The sequence below is a fragment of the Triticum urartu genome, chromosome 5 (assembly GCF_003073215.2).
Source record: "Triticum urartu cultivar G1812 chromosome 5, Tu2.1, whole genome shotgun sequence".
Taxonomy (NCBI): domain Eukaryota; kingdom Viridiplantae; phylum Streptophyta; class Magnoliopsida; order Poales; family Poaceae; genus Triticum; species Triticum urartu.
The window spans coordinates 25,625,396-25,653,212 of record NC_053026.1 but is presented as its reverse complement, the minus strand read 5'-3'; the positions used below and the strand labels follow the sequence as shown (position 1 = coordinate 25,653,212).

General features: G+C 48.4%; 1 protein-coding gene across 1 annotated transcript; it reads right to left on the bottom strand.

Moving 5' to 3' along the window:
- Positions 1-364: 364 nt before the first annotated feature.
- On the bottom strand, positions 365-27,497 carry LOC125506673. Its single transcript, XM_048671431.1, has 3 exons — positions 27,409-27,497; positions 878-3,599; positions 365-757 (listed from the first exon to the last, which is right to left on the bottom strand). Exons 1-3 carry the CDS (start codon positions 27,495-27,497, stop codon positions 365-367), a joined length of 3,204 nt encoding a protein of 1,067 aa, XP_048527388.1.
- Positions 27,498-27,817: the final 320 nt, after the last annotated feature.

Below are 27,817 nucleotides of genomic sequence, written 5' to 3'. Positions count from 1 at the left end.
GGTATGCTGTGGAGAAGAGCAGCTTGGTGCCCGCACTGGCAAAGAGCTCGCGCCAGAGAGCGCTGGTGAAGACGCGATCGCGGTCGGAGACGATGGAGCTTGGAATGCCATGCAGCTTGACGACGTGATCCCAAAAAACCTTGGCCATTTGAGGAGCTTTGCAGGGATGACGGAGCGGGATGAAGTGCGCTGATTTGGTGAGGCGATCCACGACCACCATGATAGAATCGAAGCCCTCCGATGGCGGCAATCCTTCCACGAAATCCATGGTGAGGTCGCACCAGGGAGCGGTCGGCACGGGCAAGGGTGTGAGCGTGCCCGCCGGCTTGGACTGCTCATGCTTGGCATGCTGACAGACTGGGCACTATCGCACATAATCGGTGACGTTGGTCTTCAAGCCATCCCACACAAAAAGCTTCTTGATGCGCTGGTATGTGGCCATCGCGCCAGAGTGGCCTCCGACCGCGCTGTCGTGCAGAGCGCTGATGATCTTGGTGCGCAAGGCCGTGTTCTTACCGATCCACAAACGCTCCTGCTTGCGGATGAGTCCCTTGTAGAGCTCGTACCCGTCGTCGTCGGGGCTGTGGATCGCGAGCCGTGCCAGGCGATCCTGCGCCTCGGCGTCCGTGGCGTAGGAGTTCGCCACCTCTTGAACCCATGCGGGCTGGCAGATGGAGAGCGCATCCAGGTTCAGAGATGCACCCACGCGAGAGAGAGCATCCGCAGCGCCGTTGTCGCTGCCGCGACGATAGCGGAACTTGAATTGGAGTCCCACCAGCTTGGCCATGGCCTTGCGCTGCAGATCGGTGGCGAGCCGCTGATCTTGCCGTGATGATGGTTGCAAGTACGCGCGCCACTTCTCCACGGCCATCATGACGGCGATGAACTCCTTCTCGTACGCCGACAGCCTCTGGTTGCGCACGCCTAGGGCCTTGCTGAGAAACGCCACCGGGTGCCCTTCCTGTGCCAGCACCGCGCCCACGCCAGTGTCGCAAGCGTCCGTCTCGATCACGAACGGTCGTGCGAAATCTGGGAGCGCGAGCACCGGCGCGGTCACCATGGCGTGCTTGAGGAGGTCAAATGCCACTTGCGCCCTCTCGGTCCACTCGAAGCCCTTCTTGGTTAGCAAGCTCGTGAGCGGCTTGGCAATGATGCCGTAGTGCTCGATGAACTTGCGATAGTAGCCGGTGAGGCCGAGGAAGCCGCGGAGCTCAGTGGCAGTTGCAGGGGTCGGCCATGCCACCATAGCTTGTGTCTTCTCCGGGTCCGTGGCGACGCCGTCCTTGGAGATGATGTGGCCTAGGTAGGAGATGCTGTCTTGAGCAAACGAGCACTTGGACTCCTTGGCGTACAGCTGGTGCTCGCGAAGCAAAGCGAGGACGAGGCGAAGATGCTCCAGGTGCTCCTCCAGGGTTTCACTGAAGATCAAGATGTCATCCAAAAATATGATCACGAATTTACGCACGTACTTGGCGAAGATTGCATTCATGAGGCATTGGAACGTGGCTGGTGCGTTCGTCAGCCCAAACGGCATGACCTTGAAGTGGAAGTGGCCATGGTGTGTCTTGAACGCCGTCTTCTCTTCGTCGCCTGCGCGCATGCGTATCGGGTGGTAACCAGCGTGGAGGTCCAGCTTGGAGAAGAAGGCCGCTCCAGCCAGTTCATCGAGCAACTCGTCGACGATGGGTGGTGGAAATTTGTTCTTGACCGTGGCGTCGTTGAGCCGGCAGTAGTCGATGCAAAAGCGCCATGTGCTGTCCTTCTTCTTGACGAGCAGCACCGGCGCGGCGAACGGGCTCATACTGTGCTCGATGACACCTAACTCGAGCATTTCGCGGACTTGGCGCTCGATCTCGTCTTTCTGGAGGGGCGAGTAGCGGTACGGGCGCGAATTGGCGGGGCGCGCGTCGTCCACCAGGGTGATTGCATGATCGTAACGGCGGTGAGGAGGTAGGCCCTTTGGCTCGGCGAACACGTCAGCGAACACGTCGGCGAAGTCCGTCAGAACACTCTGAACACTTGGTGGAATTTTGGTTGCAGGTGGCTCGGGTGCGCGGGGCAAATCCAGCACGGCCATGTACCAAATGTCATTGCCGGCGTGCCATTTGCACAGCTGCTCGGGCTCGATCTCCTCCACTTGCTCGAGCTGCTTCTGTCGAACACCTTGCAGGGTGATCGTGCCGCCGTGGTACTCGAATGTCAGCGTCTTGTCAAGCCAGTGGCAGCTCATGGGACTGAACTGCTCCAACCAATCCATGCCGAGCACGCCGTCGTAGGCGCCCAACTCCAGTTGACGCATATCGGTGGTGAAGGTGTGACCCTGAATCCACCAGTTCAGTCCTTGCACCATACTGTTGCAGGTCATGCGTTCGCCGTTGGCCACACGGACCTCCACCGCGGGCACGGAAACGGATTGGGCATGCACGCGCTCGGCGAACGCCTGGGAGATGAAGCTGTGCGTGCTCCCGGAGTCCACCAGCAGCAGCATGACTTGATTGCCGACGAGTGCGCGCAGACGAATGGTGCGCGGCGACTCGGTGCCGGCTACCGCGTGAGTGGAGAGCACGCAGCACTCTGGTTCAGGGTCCGGATCAGCCGGTGCGTCGAGCAGGTCCAGGGCGTGCACCGCGTCGTCGCTCAGTACTTCTCCGTAGTCGCCAACCTGAATCGTGAGGAGTTGCATGGCCGGCTTGCATCGATGGTCACGGGAGTAGCGATCACCGCACTTAAAGCAGAGTCCGTTGGCGCGGCGGTGCTCCCGCAGTTGCCGCTCGCGCGCCAGGTCGTCGTTGGGGGCGGCCGTGCCGCCTGGCCGTGGCGCCCCCATGGTTCGAGGAGGAAGCGGTAGTGGCGGCGGTGGTGGAGGAGGTGGTCGCCCAGCCGGAGTGATCCGCGGTCGAGCACGTTGCGTGCTAGCTTCTTCTTCGATGATTCGAGCCAACACCGCCGCACGCGTGATGCTTGACGGCTCCTGAAGGCGAACTGCAGCCCGTAACTCGTCGCGCAAGCCCAACAGGAATTGGGTGACGAACAGCTTGGTGTTGAGCGACGCGTCGAGGGCGTGCAAATGGTACATGTGGGTCTCGAACACCGTGCGGTACTCGGCGACGGTGCCGGTTTGGCGTAGTTGCAGCAATTTGTGCATCTCCATCTCGAATTCGTCAGGTGCGAATTCTGTGATGATTGCCGCAGTGAACTCCTGCCACGACGGCGGGCGATGAGTCTGTCTGTACGCTTGGTACCAGTGCGCGTCGTGGCAGTCGATGTAGAGCGACGCCGTTGTCACCCAGCTGTGTGGAGGAACACGATAGAGGTCGAAGTAGGTGATGCAGCGGTCGATCCAGAGGCTGGGTGCGTCGCCGTCGAAGTGGGGGAAGTCGTGCTTCGGTGGCTTGACCGTGTACTCCTCGCGCTGCCCGGTGTGTGCGTCGCGACCCGCCACGAACGCGTTCGTCTGCCCCACGCCCGCGTAGGACGGGGCGTGCCGCGTGGGTAGCAGCGGTGGTCCGTTGTTGGCGAGGCGGACGGCTGGGCCTTGAGGACGAGCGCCGCGGTCGTGATCCAGCGAAGTCACCGCAGAGGCTTGTTGGAAATATGCCCTAGAGGCAATAATAAAAGGGTTATTATTATATTTCCTTGTTCATGATAATTGTCTTTTATTCATGCTATAATTGTGTTAACCGGAAATCGTAATACATGTGTGAATACATAGACACCAACATGTCCCTAGTAAGCCTCTAGTTGACTAGCTCGTTGATCAACAGATAGTCATGGTTTCCTGACTATGGACATTGGATGTCATTGATAACGAGATCACATCATTAGAAGAATGATGTGATGGACAAGACCCAATCCTAAACATAGCACAAGATCGTATAGTTCGTTTGCTAGAGTTTTTCCAATGTCAAGTATCTTTTCCTTAGACCATGAGATCGTGTAACTCCCGGATACCGTAGGAGTGCTTTGGGTGTACCAAACGTCACAACATAACTGGGTGACTATAAAGGTATACTACAGGTATCTCCGAAAGTGTCTGTTGGGTTGACACGGATCGAGACTGGGATTTGTCACTCCGTATGACGGAGAGGTATCTCTGGGCCCACTCGGTAATGCATCATCATAATGAGCTCAAAGTGACCAAGTGTCTGGTCACGGGATCATGCATTACGGTACGAGTAAAGTGACTTGCCGGTAACGAGATTGAACGAGGTATTGGGATACCGCCGATCGAATCTCGGGCAAGTATAATACCGATTGACAAAGGGAATTGTATACGGGATTGATTGAATCCTCGACATCGTGGTTCATCCGATGAGATCATCGTGGAGCATGTGGGAGCCAACATGGGTATCCAGATCCCGCTGTTGGTTATTGGCCGGAGAACCGTCTCGGTCATGTCTACGTGTCTCCCGAACCCGTAGGGTCTACACACTTAAGGTTCGGTGACGCTAGGGTTGTAGAGATATGAGTATGCAGTAATCCGAAAGTTGTTCGGAGTCCCGGATGAGATCCCGGACGTCACGAGGAGTTCCGGAATGGTCTGGAGGTAAAGAATTATATATAGGAAGTGAAGTTTCGGTCATCGGGAAAGATTCGGGGTCACCGGTATTGTACCGGGACCACCGGATGGGTTCCGGGGGTCCACCGGGTGGGGCCACCCATCCCAGAGGGCCCCATGGGCTGAAGTGGGGAGGGGAACCAGCCCATAGTGGGCTGGTGCGCCCCCCAAGGCCCACCCCTTGCGCCTAGGGTTAAAACCCTAGGGTGGGGGGGGGGGGCTCCCCACTTGCCTTGGAGGGGCACTCCACCCCCTTGGCCGCCCCCCCTAGGAGATTGGATCTCCTAGGGCCGGCGCCCCCCTAGGCCCCCTATATATAGTGGGAGGAAGGGAGGGCTTCTGACCCATGCCTTTGGTGCCTCCCTCTCCCTCTCCAACACCTCCTCCTCCTCCATAGATCTTGGCGAAGCCCTGCCGGAGTACTGCTGCATCCACCACCACGCCGTCGTGCTGCTGGATCTTCATCAACCTCTCCTTCCTCCTTGATGGATCAAGAAGGAGGAGACGTCATGCTGACCGTACGTGTGTTGAACGTGGAGGTGCCGTCCGTTCGGCGCTAGGATCTCCGGTGATTTGGATCACGTCGAGTACGACTCCCTCATCCCCGTTCTTTGAACGCTTCCGCTCGTGATCTACAAAGGTATGTAGATGCATCCGATTACTCGTTGCTAGATGAACTCATAGATGGATCTTGGTGAAACCGTAGGAAAATTTTTGTTTTCTGCAACGTTCCCCAACAGTGGCATCATGAGCTAGGTCTATGCATAGTTCTCTTTTGCATGAGTAGAACACAATTTGTTGTGGGCGTAGATGTTGTCAACTTTCTTGCCGCTACTAGTCTTATTTTGCTTCAGCGGTATTGTGGGATGAAGCGGCCCAGACCGACCTTACACGTACGCTTACGTGTGACTGGTTCCACCGACTGACATGCACTAGTTGCATAAGGTGGCTAGCGGGTGTCTGTCTCTCCCACTTTAGTTGGAGCGGATTCGATGAAAAGGGTCCTTATGAAGGGTAAATAGAAGTTGACAAATCACGTTGTGGCTTTCACGTAGGTAAGAAAACGTTCTTGCTAGAACCCTATTGCAGCCACGTAAAACTTGCAACAACAATTAGAGGACGTCTAACTTGTTTTTGCAGCAAGTGTTTTGTGATGTGATATGGCCAAAGTTGTGATGAATGATGAATGATATATATGTGATGTATGAGATGTTCATGCTATTGTAATAGGAATAACGACTTGCATGTCGATGAGTATGACAACCGGCAGGAGCCATAGGAGTTGTCTTTATTTTTTGTATGACCTGCGTGTCATTGAGAAACGCCATGTAAATTACTTTACTTTATTGCTAAACGTGTTAGCCATAGTAGTAGAAGTAATAGTTGGCGAGCAACTTCATGGAGACACGATGATGGAGATCATGATGATGGAGATCATGGTGTCATGCCGGTGACAAGATGATCATGGAGCCCCAAGATGGAGATCAAAGGAGCTATGTGATATTGGCCATATCATGTCACTATTATTATTTGATTGCATGTGATGTTTATCATGTTTTTGCATCTTGTTTACTTAGAACGACGGTAGTAAATAAGATGATCCCTCATAATAATTTCACGAAAGTGTTCCCCCTAACTGTGCGCCGTTGCGACAGTTCGTTGTTTCGAAGCACCACGTGATGATCGGGTGTGATAGATTCCAACGTTCACATACAACGGGTGTAAGACAGATTTACACATGCAAACACTTAGGTTGACTTGATGAGCCTAGCATGTACAGACATGGCCTCGAAACATAGAAGACCGAAAGGTCAAGCATGAGTCGTATAGAAGATACGATCAACATGAAGATGTTCACCGATGTTGACTAGTCCGTCTCACGTGATGATCGGACATGGCCTAGCTAACTCGGATCATGTTACACTTAGATGACTGGAGGGATGTCTATCTGAGTGGGAGTTCATTATATAATTTGATTAGATGAACTTAATTATCATGAACTTAGTCTAAAATCTTTACAATATGTCTTGTAGATCAAATGGCCCACGTTGTCCTCAACTTCAACGCGTTCCTAGAGAAAACCAAGCTGAAAGATGATGGCAGCAACTATACGGACTGGGTCCGGAACCTGAGGATCATCCTCATAGCTGCCAAGAAAGATTATGTCCTAGAAGCACTGCTAGGTGACGCACCCATCCCAGAGAACCAAGACGTTATGAACGCTTGGCAGCAGCGTGCTGATGATTACTCCCTCGTTCAGTGCGGCATGCTTTACAACTTAGAACCGGGGCTCCAGAAGCGTTTTGAGAGACACGGAGCATATGAGATGTTCGAAGATCTGAAAATGGTTTTTCAAGCTCATGCCCGGGTCGAGAGATATGAAGTCTCTGACAAGTTCTTCAGCTGTAAGATGGAGGAAAATAGTTCTGTCAGTGAGCACATACTCACTATGTCTGGATTACATAACCGCTTAACTCAGCTGGGAGTTAATCTCCCGGATGACGCGGTCATTGACAGAATCCTTCAGTCGCTTCCACCGAGCTACAAGAGCTTTGTGATGAACTTCAATATGCAGGGGATGGAAAAGACCATTCCTGAGGTATTTTCAATGCTGAAATCAGCAGAGGTAGAAGTCAAAAAGGAACATCAAGTGTTGATGGTCAATAAAACCACTAAGTTCAAGAAAGGCAAGGGTAAAAAGAACTTCAAGAAGGACGGCAAGGGAGTTGCCGCGCCCGGTAAGCAAGCTGCCGGGAAGAAGCCAAAGAATGGACCCAAGCCCGAGACTGAGTGCTTTTATTGCAAGGGAAGTGGTCACTTGAAGCGGAACTGCCCCAAATACTTAGCGGACAAGAAGGCCGGCAACACAAAAGGTATATGTGATATACATGTAATTGATGTATACCTCACCAGTATTCGTAGTAGCTCCTGGGTATTTGATACCGGTGCGGTTGCTCATATTTGTAACTCAAAGCAGGAGCTGCGGAATAAGCGGAGACTGGCGAAGGACGAGGTGACGATGCGCGTCGGGAATGGTTCCAAGGTCGATGTGATCGCCGTCGGCACGCTACCTCTACATTTACCTACGGGATTAGTTTTAAACCTCAATAATTGTTATTTAGTACCAGCTTTGAGCATGAACATTGTATCAGGATCTCGTTTAATTCGAGATGGCTACTCATTTAAATCCGAGAATAATGGTTGTTCTATTTATATGAGAGATATGTTTTATGGTCATGCTCCTATGGTGAATGGTTTATTCTTTATGAATCTCGAGCGTAATGCTACACATATTCATAGTGTTAATACCAAAAGATGTAAGGTTGATAATGATAGTCCCACATACTTGTGGCACTGCCGCCTTGGTCACATAGGTGTCAAACGCATGAAGAAGCTCCATGCAGATGGACTTTTAGAGTCTCTTGATTACGAATCATTTGACACGTGCGAACCATGCCTCATGGTAAAAATGACCAAGACTCCGTTCTCAGGAACAATGGAGCGAGCAACCAACTTATTGGAAATCATACATACTGATGTGTGCGGTCCAATGAGTGTTGAGGCTCGTGGTGGCTATCGTTATGTTCTCACCCTCACTGATGACTTGAGTAGATATGGGTATGTCTACTTAATGAAACACAAGTCTGAAACCTTTGAAAAGTTCAAGGAATTTCAGAGTGAGGTTGAGAATCAACGTGACAGAAAAATCAAGTTTTTGCGATCAGATCATGGAGGAGAATACTTGAGTCACGAATTTGGCACACACTTAAGAAAATGTGGAATAGTTTCACAACTCATGCCGCCTGGAACACCTCAGCGTAATGGTGTGTCCGAACGTCGTAATCGCACTCTATTGGATATGGTGCGATCTATGATGTCTCTTACCGATTTACCGCTGTCATTTTGGGGCTATGCTTTAGAGACTGCCGCATTCACTTTAAATAGGGCTCCATCGAAATCCGTTGAGACAACAACGTATGAATTATGGTTTGGGAAGAAACCTAAGCTGTTGTTTCTAAAAGTTTGGGGATGCGATGCTTATGTCAAGAAACTTCAACCTGAAAAGCTCGAACCCAAGTCGGAAAAATGCGTCTTCATAGGATACCCTAAAGAAACTATTGGGTATACCTTCTACCTCAGATCCGAAGGCAAGATCTTTATTGCCAAGAATGGATCCTTTCTAGAGAAAGAGTTTCTCTCGAAAGAAATAAGTGGGAGGAAAGTAGAACTTGATGAAGTATTACCTCTTGAACCGATAAGTAGCGCAACTCAAGAAAATGTTCCTGAGGTGCCTGAACTGACTAGAGAGGAAGTTAATGATGATGATCATGAAACTTCAGATCAAGTTGCTACTGAACTTCGTAGGTCCACTAGGACACGTTCTGCACCAGAGTGGTACGGCAATCCTGTCTTAGAAATCATGTTGTTGGACAACGGTGAACCTTCAAACTATGAAGAAGCGATGGCGGGCCCGGATTCCAACAAATGGCTGGAAGCCATGAAATCCGAGATAGGATCCATGTATGAAAACGAAGTATGGACTTTGACTGACTTTCCCGATGATCGGCGAGCCATAGAAAATAAATGGATCTTTAAGAAGAAGACATACGCGGATGGTAATGTGACCATCTATAAAGCTAGGCTTGTCGCTAAGGGTTATCGACAAGTTCAAGGGGTTGACTACGATGAGACTTTCTCTCCCGTAGCAAAGCTGAAGTCCGTCCGAATCATGTTAGCAATTGCCGCATACTATGATTATGAGATATGGCAAATGGACGTCAAAACGGCATTCCTTAACGGTTATCTTAAGGAAGAACTGTATATGATGCAGCCAGAAGGTTTTGTCGACCCTAAGAATGCTAACAAGGTATGCAAGCTCCAGCGATCCATTTATGGGCTGGTGCAAGCATCTCGGAGTTGGAATATTCGCTTTGATGAGATGATCAAAGCGTTTGGGTTTATGCGGACTTATGGAGAAGCCCGCGTTTACAAGAAAGTGAGTGGGAGCTCTGTAGCATTTCTCATATTATATGTAGATGACATACTTTTGATGGGAAATGATATAGAACTTTTGGACAGCATTAAGGCCTACTTGAATAAAAGTTTTTCAATGAAGGACCTTGGAGAAGCTGCTTATATATTAGGCATCAAGATCTATAGCGATAGATCAAGACGCCTCATAGGTCTTTCACAAAGCACATACCTTGATAAGATATTGAAGAAGTTCAATATGGATCAGTCTAAGAAGGGGTTCTTGCCTGTGTTACAAGGTGTGAAATTGAGCTCAGCTCAATGTCCGACCACGGCAGAAGATATAAAAGAGATGAGTGTCATCCCCTATGCCTCAGCCATAGGGTCTATTATGTATGCCATGCTGTGTACCAGGCCTGATGTAAACCTTGCCGTAAGTTTGGTAGGAAGATACCAAAGTAATCCCGGTAAGGAACACTGGACAACGGTCAAGAATATCCTGAAGTACCTGAAAAGGACTAAGGACATGTTTCTCGTTTATGGAGGTGACGAAGAGCTCGTCGTAAAGGGTTACGTCGACGCTAGCTTCGACATAGATCTGGATGACTCTAAGTCACAAACCGGATACGTGTATATGTTGAATGGTGGAGCAGTAAGCTGGTGCAGCTGCAAGCAGAGCGTCGTGGCGGGATCTACATGTGAAGCGGAGTACATGGCAGCCTCGGAGGCAGCGCATGAAGAAATTTGGGTGAAGGAGTTCATCACCGACCTAGGAGTCATACCCAATGCGTTGGGGCCGATCAAACTCTTCTGTGACAACACTGGAGCTATTGCACTTGCCAAGGAGCCCAGTTTCACAAGAAGACAAGGCACATCAAGCGTCGCTTCAACTCCATTCGTGAAAATGTTCAAGATGGAGACATAGATATTTGTAAAGTACATACGGATCTGAATGTCGCAGATCCATTGACTAAACCTCTCTCTAGGGCAAAACATGATCAACACCAGAACTCTATGGGTGTTCGATTCATCACAATGTAACTAGATTATTGACTCTAGTGCAAGTGGGAGACTGTTGGAAATATGCCCTAGAGGCAATAATAAAAGGGTTATTATTATATTTCCTTGTTCATGATAATTGTCTTTTATTCATGCTATAATTGTGTTAACCGGAAATCGTAATACATGTGTGAATACATAGACACCAACATGTCCCTAGTAAGCCTCTAGTTGACTAGCTCATTGATCAACAGATAGTCATGGTTTCCTGACTATGGACATTGGATGTCATTGATAACGAGATCACATCATTAGGAGAATGATGTGATGGACAAGACCCATTCCTAAACATAGCACAAGATCGTATAGTTCGTTTGCTAGAGTTTTTCCAATGTCAAGTATCTTTTCCTTAGACCATGAGATCGTGTAACTCCCGGATACCGTAGGAGTGCTTTGGGTGTACCAAACGTCACAACGTAACTGGGTGACTATAAAGGTATACTACGGGTATCTCTGAAAGTGTCTGTTGGGTTGACACAGATCGAGACTGGGATTTGTCACTCCGTATGACGGAGAGGTATCTCTGGGCCCACTCGGTAATGCATCATCATAATGAGCTCAAAGTGACCAAGTGTCTGGTCACGGGATCATGCATTACGGTACGAGCAAAGTGACTTGCCGGTAACGAGATTGAACGAGGTATTGGGATACCGACGATCGAATCTCGGGTAAGTATAATACCGATTGACAAAGGGAATTGTATACGGGATTGATTGAATCCTCGACATCGTGGTTCATCCGATGAGATCATCATGGAGCATGTGGGAGCCAACATGGGTATCCAGATCCCGCTATTGGTTATTGGCCGGAGAACCGTCTCGGTCATGTCTACGTGTCTCCCGAACCCGTAGGGTCTACACACTTAAGGTTCGGTGATGCTAGGGTTGTAGAGATATGAGTATGCAGTATTCCGAAAGTTGTTCGGAGTCCCGGATGAGATCCCGGACGTCACGAGGAGTTCCGGAATGGTCCGGAGGTAAAGAATTATATATAGGAAGTGAAGTTTCGGCCGTCGGGAAAGATTCGGGGTCACCGGTATTGTACTGGGACCACCGGATGGGTTCCGGGGGTCCACCGGGTGGGGCCACCCATCCCGGAGGGCCCCATGGGCTGAAGTGGGAAGGGGAACCAGCCCATAGTGGGCTGGTGCGCCCCCAAGGCCCACCCCTTGCGCCTAGGGTTAAAACCCTAGGGTGTGTGTGTGGGGGGGGCTCCCCACTTGCCTTGGGGGGCACTCCACCCCCCTTGGCCGCCGCCCCCCTAGGAGATTGGATCTCCTAGGGCCGGCGTGTTGGGGAACGTTGCAGAAAACAAAAATTTTCCTACAGTTTCACCAAGATCCATCTATGAGTTCATCTAGCAACGAGTGATCGGATGCATCTACATACCTTTGTAGATCGCGAGCGGAAGCGTTCAAAGAACGGGGATGAGGGACTCGTACTCGACGTGATCCAAATCACCGGAGATCCTAGCGCCGAACAGACGGCACCTCCACGTTCAACACACGTACGGTCAGCGTGACGTCTCCTTCTTCTTGATCCAGCAAGGGGGAAGGAGAGGTTGAGGAAGATGGCTCCAGCAGCAGCACGACGGCGTGGTGGTGATGGAGCTGCAGTACTCCGGCAGGGCTTCGCCAAGCTCTATGGAGGAGGAGGAGGTGTTGGAGAGGGAGAGGGAGGCCCCAAAGGCAAAGGTAAGAGGTCCTCCATCCCCCCCACTATATATAGGGGGCCTAGGGGGGGGGGCGCCAGCCCTAGGAGATGCAATCTCCTAGGGGGGCGGCGGCCAAGGGGTGGGGGGCTTGCCCCCCAAGCAAGGGGCGCCCCCCCTTTAGGGTTTCCCCACCCTAGGCGCATGGGCCCTAGGGGAAGTGGCACCCCAGCCCACTTTGGGCTGGATCCCTTCCCACTTCAGCCCATGGGGCCCTCTGGGATAGGTGGCCCCACCCGGTGGACCCCCGGGACCCTTCCGGTGGTCCCGGTACAATACCGGTGACCCCGAAACTTGTCCCGATGGCCGAAATAGCACTTCCTATATATAATTCTTTACCTCCGGACCATTCTGGAACTCCTCGTGACGTCCGGGATCTCATCCGGGACTCTGAACAACATTCGGGTTACTGCATATACATATCCCTACAACCCTAGCGTCACCGAACCTTAAGTGTGTAGACCCTACGGGTTCGGGAGACATGTAGACATGACCGAGATTGCTCTCCGGTCAATAACCAACAGCGGGATCTGGATACCCATGTTGGCTCCCACATGCTCCTCGATGATCTCATCGGATGAACCACGATGTCGAGGATTCAAGCAACCCCGTATACAATTCCCTTTGTCAATCGGTATGTTACTTGCCCGAGATTCGATCATCGGTATCCCAATACCTTGTTCAATATCGTTACCGGAAAGTCACTTTACTCATACCGTAATGCATGATCCCGTGACCAGACACTTGGTCACTTTGAGCTCATAATGATGATGCATTACCAAGTGGGCCCAGTGATACCTCTCCGTCATACGGAGTGACAAATCCCAGTCTTGATCCGTGTCAACCCAATAGACACTTTCGGAGATACCCGTAGTATACCTTTATAGTCACCCAGTTACGTTGTGACGTTTGGTACACCCAAAGCACTCCTACGGTATCCGGGAGTTACACGATCTCATGGTCTAAGGAAAGGATACTTGACATTGGAAAAACTCTAGCAAGCAAACTATACGATCTTATGCTATGTTTAAGATTGGGTCTTGTCCATCACATCATTCTCCTAATGATGTGATCTCGTTATCAATGACATCCAGTGTCCATAGTCAGGAAACCATGACTATCTGTTGATCAACGAGCTAGTCAACTAGAGGCTTACTAGGGACATGTTGGTGTCTATTATTCACACATGTATTACGATTTCCGGATAACACAATTATAGCATGAATAAAGACAATTATCATGAACAAGGAAATATAATAATAATGCTTTTATTATTGCCTCTAGGGCATATTTCCAACAGTTCATTGTGTTACCAAGAAAGGAGGTATTATTGTTGTTCCTAATGATAAGAATGAACTTATTCCACAAAGAATTGTTATAGGCTATGGAATGGTAATTGACTTTAGAAAATTAAATAAAGCAACTAGAAAAGATCATTACCCTTTGCCTTTTATTGATCAAATGCTTGAAATATTATCTAAGCAAACACACTTTTGCTTCCTTGATGGATATTCTAGCTTTTCACAAATACCTGTTTCTAAGCCTGATCAAGAAAAGACTACTTTTACTTGTCCCTTTGGAACCTATGCTTATAGACGTATGCCTTTTGGTTTATGCAATGCACCTGCTACCTTTCAAAGATGTATGCCTGCTATATTCTCTGACTTTTGTAAAAAGATTGTTGAGGTTTTCATGGATGACTTTTCTGTTTATGGGAAGTCTTTTGATGATTGTTTAAGCAATCTTGAGCGAGTTTTGCAGAGATGTGAATAAACAAATCTTGTCTTGAATTGGGGGAAGTGCCACTTTATGGTTAATGAAGACATTGTCTTGGGTCATAAAATTTCCGAAAGAGGTATTGAAGTGGACCAAGCTAAGGTTGATGCCATTGAGAAAATGCCATGTCCTAAAGATATAAAAGGTATTCGTAGTTTCCTAGGTCATGCTGGTTTCTATAGGGGATTTATCAAAGACTTCTCTAAAATTTCTAGGCCTCTTACTAGTCTCTTGTAGAAGGATATTCCTTTTGTTTTTGATGATGATTGTTTAGAAGCCTTTGAAACACTCAAGAAAGCCTTAATTTCTACACCTATTGTTCAACCACATGATTGGAACTTGCCTTTTGAAATTATGTGTGATGCTAGTGATTATGCTGTTGGTGCTGTTCTAGGACAAAGAGTTGATAAGAAATTGAATGTTAGCCATTATGCTAGTAAAACTCTAGACAGTGCTCAAAGAAATTATGCTACTACTGAAAAAGATTTTTTAGCAGTGGTGTTTGGTTGTGATAAATTTAGACCTTATATTGTTGATTCAAAAGTAACTATTCACACAGACCATGCCACTATTAAATATCTTATGGAAAAGAAAGATGCTAAATCTAGACTTATTCGATGGGTTATCTTGTTGCAAGAATTTGATTTACATATCATTGATAGAAAAGGGGCTGAGAACCCAGTAGCTGATAATTTGTCTAGGCTTGAAAATGTGCTTGATGACCCACTACCTATTGATGATAGTTTTCCTGATGAGCAGTTAGCTGCAATAAATGTTTCTCACAGTACTCCTTGGTATGCTGATTATGCTAATTACATTGTTGCTAAATATTTACCACCTAGCTTTACATACCAATAAAAGAAAAAAAAATTCTTCTATGATTTAAGACATTACTTTTGGGATGACCCACATCTTTATAAAGAAGGAATAGATGGTATTATTAGATGTTGTGTACCTGAGCATGAACAGGGACAAATCCTATGGAAATGTCACTCCGAAGCTTATGGAGGGCATCATGCTGGAGATAGAACTGCTCACAAGGTATTGCAGTCTGGATTTTATTGGCCTACTCTCTTCAAGGATGACCGTAAGTTTGTCTCATCTTGTGACTAATGTTAAAGGATAGGTAATATTGGTAAGCGTCAAGAAATGCCTATGAATTATTCACTTGCTGTTGAGCCATTTGATGTTTGGGGATTTGATTAAACGGGACCTTTTCCTTCCTCTAATGGGTATACTCATATTTTGGTTGCTGTTGATTATGTTACTAAATGGGTAGAAGCTATTCCAACTAGTAGTGCTGATCACAACACCTCTATTAAAATGCTTAAGTTATTTTCCCAAGGTTTGGAGTCCCTAGATATTTAATGACTGATGCTGGTTCACACTTTATTCATGGTGCTTTCCGTAAGATGCTTGCCAAGTATGATGTTAACCATAGAATTGCATCACCCTATCATCCTCATTCTAGTGGTCAAGTTGAACCTAGCAGTAGAGAAATAAAACTAATTTTGCAAAAGACTGTTAATAGGTCCAGGAAGAATTGGTCTAAGAAATTAGATGATGCACTTTGGGCTTATAGAACAACATATAAAAATCCTATGGGTATGTCTCCATATAAAATGGTTTATGGAAAAGATTGTCATTTGCCTCTTGAGTTATAACATAAAGCATATTGGGAAGTTAAAGAGATCAACTATGATTTCAAACTTGCTAGTGAAAAAAAGGTTATTTGATATTAGCTCTCTAGATGAATGGAGAACCCAGCCTTTTGAAAATGCAAAATTATTTAAATAAAAAGTTAAAAGATGGCATGACAAAAGGATTAAAAAGCGTGAGTTCAAAGTTGGAGAATATGTTCTTTTGTAAAACTCTAGTTTTAGATTCTTTGCAGGAAAACTCCTCTCAAAATGGGAAGGCCCATATGTCATTGAGGAGGTTTACCGGTCTGGAGCCATCAAAATAAATAATCCCGAAGGTTGTCAATGGGCAACGAATAAAGCATTATATCTCAGGTATGCCCATTAATGTTGAAAGTAATATTATCCAAACTTTGACACCGGAAGAGCACATAAAATAGTCCTTCCGGAACACCCCCAAATCGTGAAAATAAGGAGGTACATGATACGGTAAGTAAACGGACGCCGAAAAATCCACAAAAATATTTTTTTATCAGTTTTGGAATATTTAAGTATTTTAGGAATAAAGAAACTTCCAGGAAGCGTACCCTGGTGGGCACAATACACCAGGGCGCTCCAGGCAGCCTAGTGCGCCCAGGTGGGTTGTGCCCACCTGGGACACCTTCCGTAGTCCGTTTTTCTTCGGTATGCTTGTCCTCCAAGATAAAAAATCTATATATACTTCCCGAACCTGTTGATCACTGTATCACGGAGAAATCCTCCATTCTCTTTTCTTGCTGTTTTCTGCGCAGTTTTGAAAGTATGTCGTCTCAAGACTCTGACGGAGAGGGCTATGTCTCACATCTCATTGCTGACCCAAAGACTTATGGGGATCTATCTCCTTATGGTCGAACTACAGATGACGAGGAGGATGCTCACTTGATGAGGGTTGATGATTCAAGCTCGGAGGAGGAGGATGTTCCTCTACCTCAACCTAGGGATATGCACATGGAGTTCAAGAAGTCAAGTCTCCCTAAGAGAGCTAACCGTTCTAAAAACTGATCTATTCCTTTTCGTTTTAGGCACAAATGCAAAGGGGATTTATGTGACAAGATCTTGAAGCTGGAGTTGGAAGTCGATGATTTAAAGGAGGTTATTGCTCTCCTCAACTACAACATGAAAAAGCCGAAGGCACAATTGTCATCACCACTATCATCTTCTTCACCACCAAAGGAGAACTGAGTATCGGGTATGGGCACTCCCCTTGGCTTCCGCCAAGCTTGGGGGAGGTGCCCTGGTATCGTATCATCCCACTATCTTATTACTTTTACTTATTTTAGTTTGATCTTTTGCATTAGATGAATAAAAGTTTAGTTCAATCCTTTCTTCTTTGAGAGTTTGCTTAGTGATCTATCCTTGTAATCGTGTGCAAGTTATATAATAAAGTTTAGCTTGAGTTTTTGCTTTCTTTACTTGCATGTTTCAAATAAAAGAAAATAAATAAAGAAATAAAAAGAGAAAGGAAATAAATCAATAAGATTATATACTAATCCTATGGTAGGTGATAGCACCACATAAGGAAAAGTATAAGTAGAAAATTTTATTAGAGATTGATAAACATAGCATTAGTCAATGATGCAACTCATGAAAGAATTAATAAGGGAAGAGAAGATTCACATATAAATATACTATCCTAGAAATCTTTTGGTGATTGTGAGCCCTCATAAAAATATTATATGCCAAAATTGTTGACGTTGGACAAGGAAGACAACATAATGGTTTATGTTTGTTTATATTCACATAGAAGTCATATTGTCATAGATCCTTCAACATGTGGTGCTTGCCCCCTATCTTTGCTAGCCAAATATTCCGCACTAAGTAGAGATACTACTTGTGCCTCCGAAAACCCTTAAACCCAAATCTTATTTTCAAGTGTCCACCATACCTACCTAGGGATTGAGCAAGATCGCTCAAGTAAGTTGTCATCGATGCAAAAAGGCAATAAAAATGCTTCTAAAAGTGTGAGATAATTTAGTGTAAGAGAAAATTGAGCGTTCTACGAACTTCGTCGACAAAGAATAAAAGCGACAGATTGTATAATAAAGGTAATCATCTTAAGGGGCAATACAACGTGACGTTCTCTTGCACTAAGGGATTAAGCATACAAACAAATAAGCGCATGGCAACCTCTGCTTCCCTCTGCGAATGGCCTATCTTTTAATTTTATGCATTTACTTTTATGCAAAGAGTCAAAGTTTTGCTTCTATTCCTTTTATTTTCTTCTTTGGCAAGCATCATGTGGTGAGGAAAGATCTAGGCACATATGTCCAGTTGAATATAGATAGCATGAGTTATTATTGTTGACATCACCCTTGAGGTGAGTTCATTGGGAGGCGAAACTATAAGCCCCTATCTTCCTATGTGTCCGGTTGAAACGTTTTGCTCATGGGTACGAGGTGAGTGTTAGAAATCATAGAAGACTATATGATGGTTGAGTATGTGGACTTGCCTAAAGGCTCTGATACGCGACCCTTCCTAAAAAGATGGTGAATTGTAGTTGCAAAGTTGACTGAGTACACTACAAAAAAAGACACATCCGTGACATTTTGGGCCGAACGAATTTTTTGTCATGCTTATGACACTTCTATGACGATAATTTTGACAAAACCCAGTATCATCATAGATGTGGTGGGCTCCTACTTCTATGACAAAAAATCATGACAGAAAATGGGCTTTTCGTCCTGGGCGGGCCGGAGACGCAGCTGCATGACATTCTTTGGGCCGTCCATGATGGAAAAAACCATGGTAGAAGCGAGGGCAAGGAAAATATCGGGGGAGTTCCCGGTTACGGTGGGTGGTCGGGGGCCGAGCGATGCGCTTTCCTCTCGTACATACGCGCGTGTGTGCGAGGCGTTGCCCTCTAACTGCACGCGAGTGAGGCGTTGGGCTCTAACTGAACCCGAGTGATTGCACTAGCTACGTTACTGAACCCGAGCGACCGATCCCTTGCTGTTAACTAAACTTGAGTGATTCCTTTGCTACTGCTGCTAACTGAAGCCGATCGATGCTGCCTCTTGATGAACAGTGAGCGTTGTTGGGGTTTGGATGAACAGTTCCCGGTGGGGGGTTGGATGAACATGACCCCGTGGTGTTGCCGCTGGATGAACATTACCCCGATCGATCTAGCTGGTGGATGAACAGGGCCCCGTGGAGGGGTGGATGAATAGGACCCTATGGAGGGCTGGATGAACAGGACGACCCCGTGGAGGGCTGGTTGAACAGTAGCCGGTGGAGGGCTGGATGAACAGTAGCCCGTGGAGGGGTGGTTGAATAGGACCCCGTGGACAGGGGTGGTTGAACAGTAGCCAGTGGAGGAGCGTGATACGTCTCCAACTTATCTATAATTTTTGATTGTTCCATGCTATTATATTATCTGTTTTGGATGTTTAATGGGCTTTAATATGCACTTTTATATTATTTTTGGGACTAACCTATTAACCAATGGCCAAGTGCTAGTTCCTGTTTTTTTTGCCTATTTCAGTGTTTCATAGAAAAGGAATATAAAACAGAATCCAAACGGAACGAAACATTCACGAGGATCTTTCTTGGAACAAACACAATCCAGGAGACTTGGAGTAGAAGTCAGAGACGCAACGAGGTGGCTACGAGGTAGGAGGGCGCGCCCAGGGGGGTAGGCGCGCTGAGGGAGTCCTGGATTAAGGGGTCTCCGGACAGCCGGACTATATCCTTTGGACGGACTGTTGGACTGTGAAGATACGAGAATGAAGACTTCGTCCCATGTCCGGATGGGACTCTACTTGGCGTGGAAAGCAAGCTAGGCAATACGGATATGGGTATCTCCTCCTTTGTAACCGACCTTGTGTAACCCTAGCCCCTCCGGCGTCTATATAAACCAGAGGGTTTTAGTCCGTAGGACAACAGGCAATCATACCATAGGCTAGCTTCTAGGGTTTAGCCTCTCTGATCTCGTGGTAGATCTACTCTTGTAATACTCATATCATCAAGAAGAATCAAGCAGGACGTAGGGTTTTACCTCTATCAAGAGGGCCCGAACCTGGGTAAAACATCATGTCCTCTGCCTCCTGTTACCATCCGCCTTAGACGCACAGTTCGGGACCCCCTACCCGAGATCCGCCGGTTTTGACACCGACATTGGTGCTTTCATTGAGAGTTCCACTGTGTCGTCACCATAAGGCTTGATGGCTCCTTCGATCATCGCTAGCGATGCGGTCCAGGGTGAGGCTTTCCTCCCCGGACAAATCTTCATATTCGGCGGCTTTGCACTGCGGGCCAATTCGCTTGACCATTTGGAGCAGATTGAGAGCTACGCCCCTGGCAATTAGGTCAGATTTGGAAACTTGAACTACATGGCCGACATCCGCGGAGACTTGATCTTCGACGGATTCGAGCCCATGTCGGACGCGCCGTACAGTCTTGACGAGCATGACGTAACTCTGTCGTCGGACAGTATTCAGGAGATCGCATCCGTAGCTACTCCGTCCATCAATCCGGAGCAAGTCGCGCCATCCGAGAGCGGAGGGATGGACCCCGCCATGGAGGCCGCACTCTCAGTGGCGATAGAGCTGGATACTGACTTCACCCCTTACGAGAGCCGTGTCGCCAAACCACTGGATTCATCTACGGCCACAGACTCCGAGCCGCTCATATCCGTGCCCGTCAAGTCCGGCGGGGCGCCGATCATGGAGTTCACCTCCGCGGACATCTTTCAGCACTCACCCTTTGGGGATGTGCTAAATTCATTAACACCTCTCTCCCTGTCAGGAGAACCTTGGCCAACTATGTCCGGCTAGAATGGGATGTGGGCGACGAGGAAATTCACTGCCCACCCACCACCCATTTAGTAGCCACTGTCGACGACTTAACCGACACGCTCGACTTCGGCTCCGAAGACTTCGACGGTATGGACGACGAAGCTGGAGACGAACAGGATCCACCACCCTCAGGGCACCGGACCGCCACCTCATCATATGATATATACATGGTGGACACCCCCAAAGAAGCCAATGGCGATGAGAAGACAGAGGATGATCCCTCCAAGAAGCAACACAAGCGCCGACGTCAGCGGCGCCGCTCTAAGCCCCACCATAGCAAGAACAACGATAATAATAGTCCACGCGACTCTGGAAGAGACGAGAACTGCACCACCCCGGTGGCAGAAAACGATCAAGATGCAAACTGCAAACATAGTGCGGATCCAACATCCGAACACGATGAGGCCAAAGATAAGCCTCATCAATCCCCATCTAGGGAAGAAAGCAGTCCGGACGAAGATGCACCCATCATCCCGGAAACACACTTGGAGCAAGAGAACCTCTGCAGAAGGCTTACTGCCACAACGAGAAGCCTGAAGAAACAGAAGCAAAGGCTCAAGGTCGCACAAGATACGCTCAACAGCAAGTGGAATAAAGTAACAAAGTATGGTGGAAGTTACCATCCAAAAAGCTACCCAAAGCACAAGCTATTACCGGAATTCGACGATGATGCCTTAGAGCCCATACAGCCGAAAAGCGATACGGCCAACCGGTCGGATCCACCACCCTGTGAACGCGATAGAGCGGCTAACAAAGTCACACATAAGTCAACACACGATCTACGTGAGAACTTGCATCAAAAATCTGGCGCGACTAGATCTATCTATGGATCTAGGAAGTGCTCTACGGTACACAACCAACACCGAATACTACAACCATCAGAACACCATGGCGCATCCCAATACAGGGGTACCGCACACCCCTTATGTTTCACTGATGAGGGGCTAGATCATGAATTCCCAAAGGGATTCAAACTGGTGAACATAGAGGCGTACAACGGAACCACAGACCCTGGAGTCTGGATAGAGGACTTCATCCTCCACATCCATATGGCTCGTGGAGACGATCTCCATGCCATTAAATACTTGCCCCTCAAGCTTAAAGGGCCAGCTAGGCACTGGCTGAAAAGCCTCCCCAAAAACTCAATTGGAAGTTGGGAGGAGCTCGAGGACGCTTTCCGGGCCAATTTTCAAGGGATTTATGTCCGACCTCCGGATGCAGACGATTTAAGTCATATAATCCAACAGTTCGGAGAGTCTGCCCGAAAGCTTTGGAACAGGTTCCTCACTAAGAAGAACCAAATTGTTTACTGTCCGGACGCCGAAGCCTTAGCGGCTTTCAAACACATCATCCGAGATGAATGGCTCGCCAAACACTTCGGTCAAGAAAAACCGAGAACAATGGCAGCCTTAACAAGCCTCGTGACCCGCTTTTGTGCGGGTGAGGACAGCTGCTTGGCCCGTAGTAGCACCAGCGACCCAAGCACATCCGAAGTCAGGGATGGCAGTGGTAAACCATGACGCAACAGAAACAAGCGTCGAAATAAAGAAGGTAGCCCAGATAACACGGCGATAAACGCCGGATTCAGGGGCTCTCGACCAGATCAGCGGAAAAAGCCCTTCAAGGGCAGCAGAGAAGGAAAATCTGGCCTAAACAAAATTCTTGACAAACTCTGTCAGATTCACGGCACCCCAGACAAACCTGCAAATCATACCCACAGAGAATGTTGGGTCTTCAAGCAGGCCGGTAAGCTAAACGCCGAACACAAAGGGGAAGAGACACCAAGCGAAGATGAGGATGAACCTCGCCAGCAAAGCGCCGGAGGACAGAAAAAGTTCCCACCAGAGGTTAAAACAGTAAACGTGATCCAGGTGACAAAGGGGGGAAGCAATCACGCACCCCGATGCACACGCGCCATAAAGCCAGTCACCCCTAGGATCAACCCCTGGTTGGCCTACCCGATCAGTTTTGATCGTAGGGATCACAATACAAATATCCAGCGCCAAGGACTGACGGCCTTGGTGTTAGACCCAATAATAAACGGGTACCACTGCACAAGGGTCCTAATGGACGATGGCAGTGATCTAAATCTGATATATCAGGACACAGTCCGCAAAATGGGGATAGACCCGACACAAATAAGCCGTAGTAATACTACCTTCAAGGGAGTAATACCTGGCCAAGAGGCCCACTGCACAGGCTCTCTACTACTAGAGGTGGTATTCGGTTCTCCCGATAACTTCCGAAGTGAAACATTAACATTTCACATCGCTCCATTCCGAAGTGATTTTCAAGCGCTACTCAGAAGGGCGACTTTCACTCGTTTTAACGCAATACCGCATTATGCTTTTCTCAAGCTCAAGATGCATGGTCCACGAGGCGTCATTACAGTTAGCGGAAACACCAACCGTTCTTCACGTACGAAAGAGGACGCGGCGGCTTTAACAGCCGCACACTAGACGACCTCACCAACCAGAAAAAATGGCAGGTCGTCAAGACCACAGACACGGTTAGACGAGTCCGGAGTCCCATCATACATGCATGAGATTGGTTTTCGAACCCTCATAACACGATACCAGGGGCTTCCCACGTGTAATCAGGGCCAACCCAACTCAACTAGGCTTCTCTGGAATTCTGATAACTCATTCTTCTTTTCGGCACGACAACTTTCACCTAAGTTCTTTCTTTTTGCAGGTTACAATCGTGCTACACCCGTCCAGGACATGGCACAACGGAGACACAGGCGCAGACGTGCAGCAGGGACCCGCCCAAAGGTTTCTTTTTAGATTAAGGCCCTGCGTAAACCTTTTTTACTGTCTCTTGTTGCGCACATCCTCCGGATACTCCACACAATCGAGAAGGATGCCGACGTTATTGGCATGTGGCCACGCCAGGATTTTGCACGTACCTGGACACATGGGGTTTCTTATAAAGGGCATTGTTTAGCCCGGTATATGTTATAAAGGCCAAACACCTTAGGGAGTGTTCGGCGTCGCGAGTTTGGCTCTATATGCATCAGCTCCGAATCATGTCTTTTGGTCAAATGTTGGGTTTCCCCGGCTCTCAAGTTTTGGTACCTTACGTTCCGTTATATTGGCTAAGGTAGCACTGGGAGAACTACTGCGATTGTGCCATGGTTCATCCGGATGAGCACCTCAGTAGAGAAAGCCAAAAACCGACTGTCATGATATAGCGAGAGACTGGTCAACCACTCGATGACAAATCGGAATCTTCGGGATTCCTCCGCATTAATGAAGGGCCGTTTCCCAGTCATGTATGTATGCGCACCGTATTCGGACGAGTGCAGAAGTATCAGGGGCTATATAGTAGCCCCACTGTCAAACTCCTATGGCTAAGTGAAAGTGTTAAAGCAATATAGTCCGATTGCCTCGTTCGCTATGATATCACCTCCTTAACGGACCAAGACATTGGATCAAGTGTGGATATGCATCTTTTGAGAACACCCCCGCATTATATGCGTGGGGGCGGAAGCCGACGACTGCAAACTTTTAGGTTATATACATATATACATAAACGGCCGCACATGAGGTGTCAGGACCCCGATTCCAAGTCACATCGATCTAGCCGATAACACCTCATATCACTTTGCGGCCTCACGCACGGTATTCCCACGGGTGTCGCCTTACCATGGCCCGGGACCGTTTGCGCCTTTTGGCTCACGTATATGATAGTGTCGCTAGCATCCATATGACAGAGAACCCGGGCCGACATGGCTAGTCGTGAACCCAAAGCGGCACCAACCTATGGGGACAGGCATACATGAATCACATCGAGCATGTCGGTCAGCAGCGTGTGAATCCGGGCTGTAGCACTGGGCTAACAGGACTCCGGGAACCCGGGCTGTAGCAAGCTAGGCAGGACTCCGGATGTCACCGCGTGACATTTCCCTGAAGGGACAGACACATGAACGAAGTGAAACACATGCCGGCCAGTCAAGTGTCCTGAGCAGTAGTGCTGGGCTAGCAGGACTCCGGTGAACCGGGCTGTAGCGGACTACTATGGCTCATGGGAGCACTAGACTACATTTCCCCATAAGAGAGGCTGCCAACGATAAACAACTAGATTGTCGGATCCCACACATACCAAGCATTTCAATCATACACACAATATGCTCGATATGTGTAAATACAACATGACATCACAACATAACTCGACGACTCAAGTATTTATTCATTAGGCTCCGAGGAGCGAGATATTACAAACATGGGTCTCATGACCCAACAATCATAGCATACAAATCAAAGCACATGCAGAAGCTTAACATGTCTGAGTACAGACATCTACAAATGAAAAAGGCTAAGAAGCCTGACTATCTACCAGATCCTGCCGAGGGCACAAGATCATAGCTGAGGTATCAAGCTAAACGTCGAAGTCCACGTGGAACTACTAGCGAGACTGAAGTCTCTCTGCAAAACATAAATTAAGCAAACGTGAGTACAAATGTACCCAGCAAGACTTACATCAGAACTAACTACATATTCATCGGTATCAACAAAAGGGTAGTGGAGTTTAACTGCAGCAAGCCAGCTTTGACTCAGTGGCTAACCTGAACTACGACTGCAAGCAACTCTTTTGAGGTGGCGCACACGAGTCCACATATTCACCATATCAATACACCACTATGGATCCACTCCCGTCTCCCTACGAGAACGCCATCCATAGCACTCACGCTTATCTTGTGCATCTTAGAGTATCCACTTTCACTTGTCTATGAACTGTATAGGCAACCAAGTAGTCCTTTACAGCGGACGCGGCTATTCGAATAGATGATGTTAACCCTACAGGGGTGTACTTCTTCACACATGCTCTCACCACTTACCGCCGCTTACACGACATGTACTCGGCAACCTTCAAGCAGAAGCCCAACGAGGGTGTCGGCCACGGCCTACCTAAACACTCAAGTCTCTAGTCCTGGTTTATCGCCTATCCAGGTTCCATCAGTAGGGAGTCCGGCTGAGGTTTCCACATACGGCCCTGGATGATGTGTATAGGGTTCCGAGACACCAAATGGGCGCCCGGCATGCCCGGCCACGGTGTATCTACCGCATCATAGCCCACCCCTAGGGTCAGCGCTACGCACGGCGGCCAACACATATCCTATAAACACCAGAAACTAGTTGCAACTCCTAGACAGAGAACTAGGGTGGTTAAGAAGCCGAGAGGGTCCATTGGTTTCAGGCCCAATGCGTGGTAGTAGCTGGTTCTTAAATCACACATACAAATCTCGGTGCTTAAGGAAGGTTCCAATGAAACAACCCACCATGTACTCCTACATGGCCTCTCATCGATACCTTTACCAAATCGAGTTCAACACACTTAGCTCACACATAGTAGGACATGTTCACAACTTTCCAATTCATCCCCGATGAATCATACATGACACAACTCTAAGCAATAGCAGGCATGACAAACAAATATGAATGAGTAGGCACATCAAGGCTCAAACAACTCCTACCCATGCTAGTGGGTTTCATCTATTTACTGTGGAAATGACAGGTCATGCAGAGGAAAGGGGTTCAACTACCGCAACATGTAACCGTTGAATCGTTGTTGTCCTAATGCAATAAAAGAGAGCAGGAGTGAGAGAGTGGGATTGTATCGGAATGAACAAGGGGGTTTTGCTTGCCTGACACTTCTAAAGATAATATAGTTCTTCATCGGTGTCATCGATCACGTCGTCGGAAACATCGTCGACTGAGAGGGGACGGTTACCGGCAAACAGAGAAGGACACAATCAATGCAATGCAACAATATGATGCATGAATGTGACATGGCAATATGCTGTTGATTGGCCTAATGCAACTAGCAACAAGTTAAATGAAGTTGGTTTGAACACTAGGTTCAAATTCAAACTCCATATGTGCTTTCTTAAATGCCATTTAATTGAATTGTCCTAAACAGAGGATATAAGTTGCTCTAACATGCATGAAAATTCCATAAACAGATTCTTTGGATTTTTCTGATCATTTTTCATATATAATTTATTTCATTCTGAGCTAAGGATGATTTTATATGATTTTTAGAAGTTTTAATTGTTTTCTCGAGTTTTCTATATAAGAATAAATCCAGAAAAGGATTTACTACGTCAGCCTGGAGTCAGTGTGACATCAGCGGTCAACTGAGACGGTCCAGGTCAACCCTGACTTGTGGGTCCCGTCTGTCAGTGTCAAATAAACTAACTAAGTTTAGTTAGCGTTAAACTAATACTAACCTAGTTTAGTTAGTGGCCTGGGGCCCACACGTCAGTGACCCAGAGGGTCAAACTGGGTCCACCCGGGGTCAACGGTCAGTGGGGTCAAACTCACCGACGACTCGACGCCGGCGAGGCCGGAGACGTCGGCTCGGCTCGGAAAATGCCCATAGGGCACGGACGAGGCCGTTCTTGGGCTCGTTGGAAAGCTCTTGCAGGCGCGCATCGGGTGATGGTGGAAGCCGGGCCTATGGTGGCCGGAGCCGACGACGGTGAGCTCGGTTGCGGCCGCCAGAGTTCGGGCATGGGTGCGAGCAGCGTTGCGGTGTGCGAGCAAGCGAGCTGAGGCGCTAGCGGTGGCCTACGTGATGCGGTGAGTACGTTGGTCGCATGCCCGAGACCAAATGTTCAGCAGACCATCACCGATGATGAGCACGGGCGGCGGCGTGTTCGGTTGCAGGCGAGGCGATGGCTACGACACATGAGGGAAAAACGGATAGGGGGAGCAGGAGCAGGGGCTCACGGCGGTGCGACGAGCTTCTCAGCGGGCTCGGGGAAGACCCGACGGCGATGAATCGACGGCGGCGGTCCTCGGTGGCTGAGGAGGGGAACGGCGGAGCTGGCGGCGTCCAGGGGCTTGCGGCGCCTTACATCTTGGTGAGGAGGAAGAGGGGGACGAGGCAGAGCTTCTTGGCGCGTCGGCGAGGCGTGGGGTGGCCGGTGGCCGCGGTGGTGGTCATCGGCGCGCTGCGAGGCGCTCGGCAGCAGCGGGAGAAGGAGAGCAGAGGAGAAAGGAGACACGGGAGAAGACGAGGCGGTCCAGGGGAAAGCGTGGCGTTGTCCAGGGCGTCGAGGCATCGACGGAAGCAGGAGGTGGCTTGGGCGCGTGCCGGCGCGCGACGACCACGCGCGCGGTGTCCGACTGACGGGAGCTGGACGACGACTGGCAGCGCCAGGTGGTGGGCTGGGCCACTTCTTCCAGGTAAGGCCCAGGTGAGGTGCACAGGTAACCTCTCTCTCTCCTTTTATTTCTGTTTTCTATTTTCTGTCTGTTTATTTG

Bases quoted from the DNA above. Each gene is read 5' to 3' on its own strand.
- LOC125506673 (XM_048671431.1), bottom strand. From the start codon at position 27,497: ATGACCACCACCGCGGCCACCGGCCACCCCACGCCTCGCCGACGCGCC. The intron at 3,600-27,408 runs GTAAGGCGCCGC...TATTGCCTCTAG, and splicing joins CTCTTCCTCCTCACCAAGAT to GGCATATTTCCAACAAGCCT. The intron at 758-877 runs GTCATGATGGCC...CTCCAATTCAAG, and splicing joins ACGAGAAGGAGTTCATCGCC to TTCCGCTATCGTCGCGGCAG.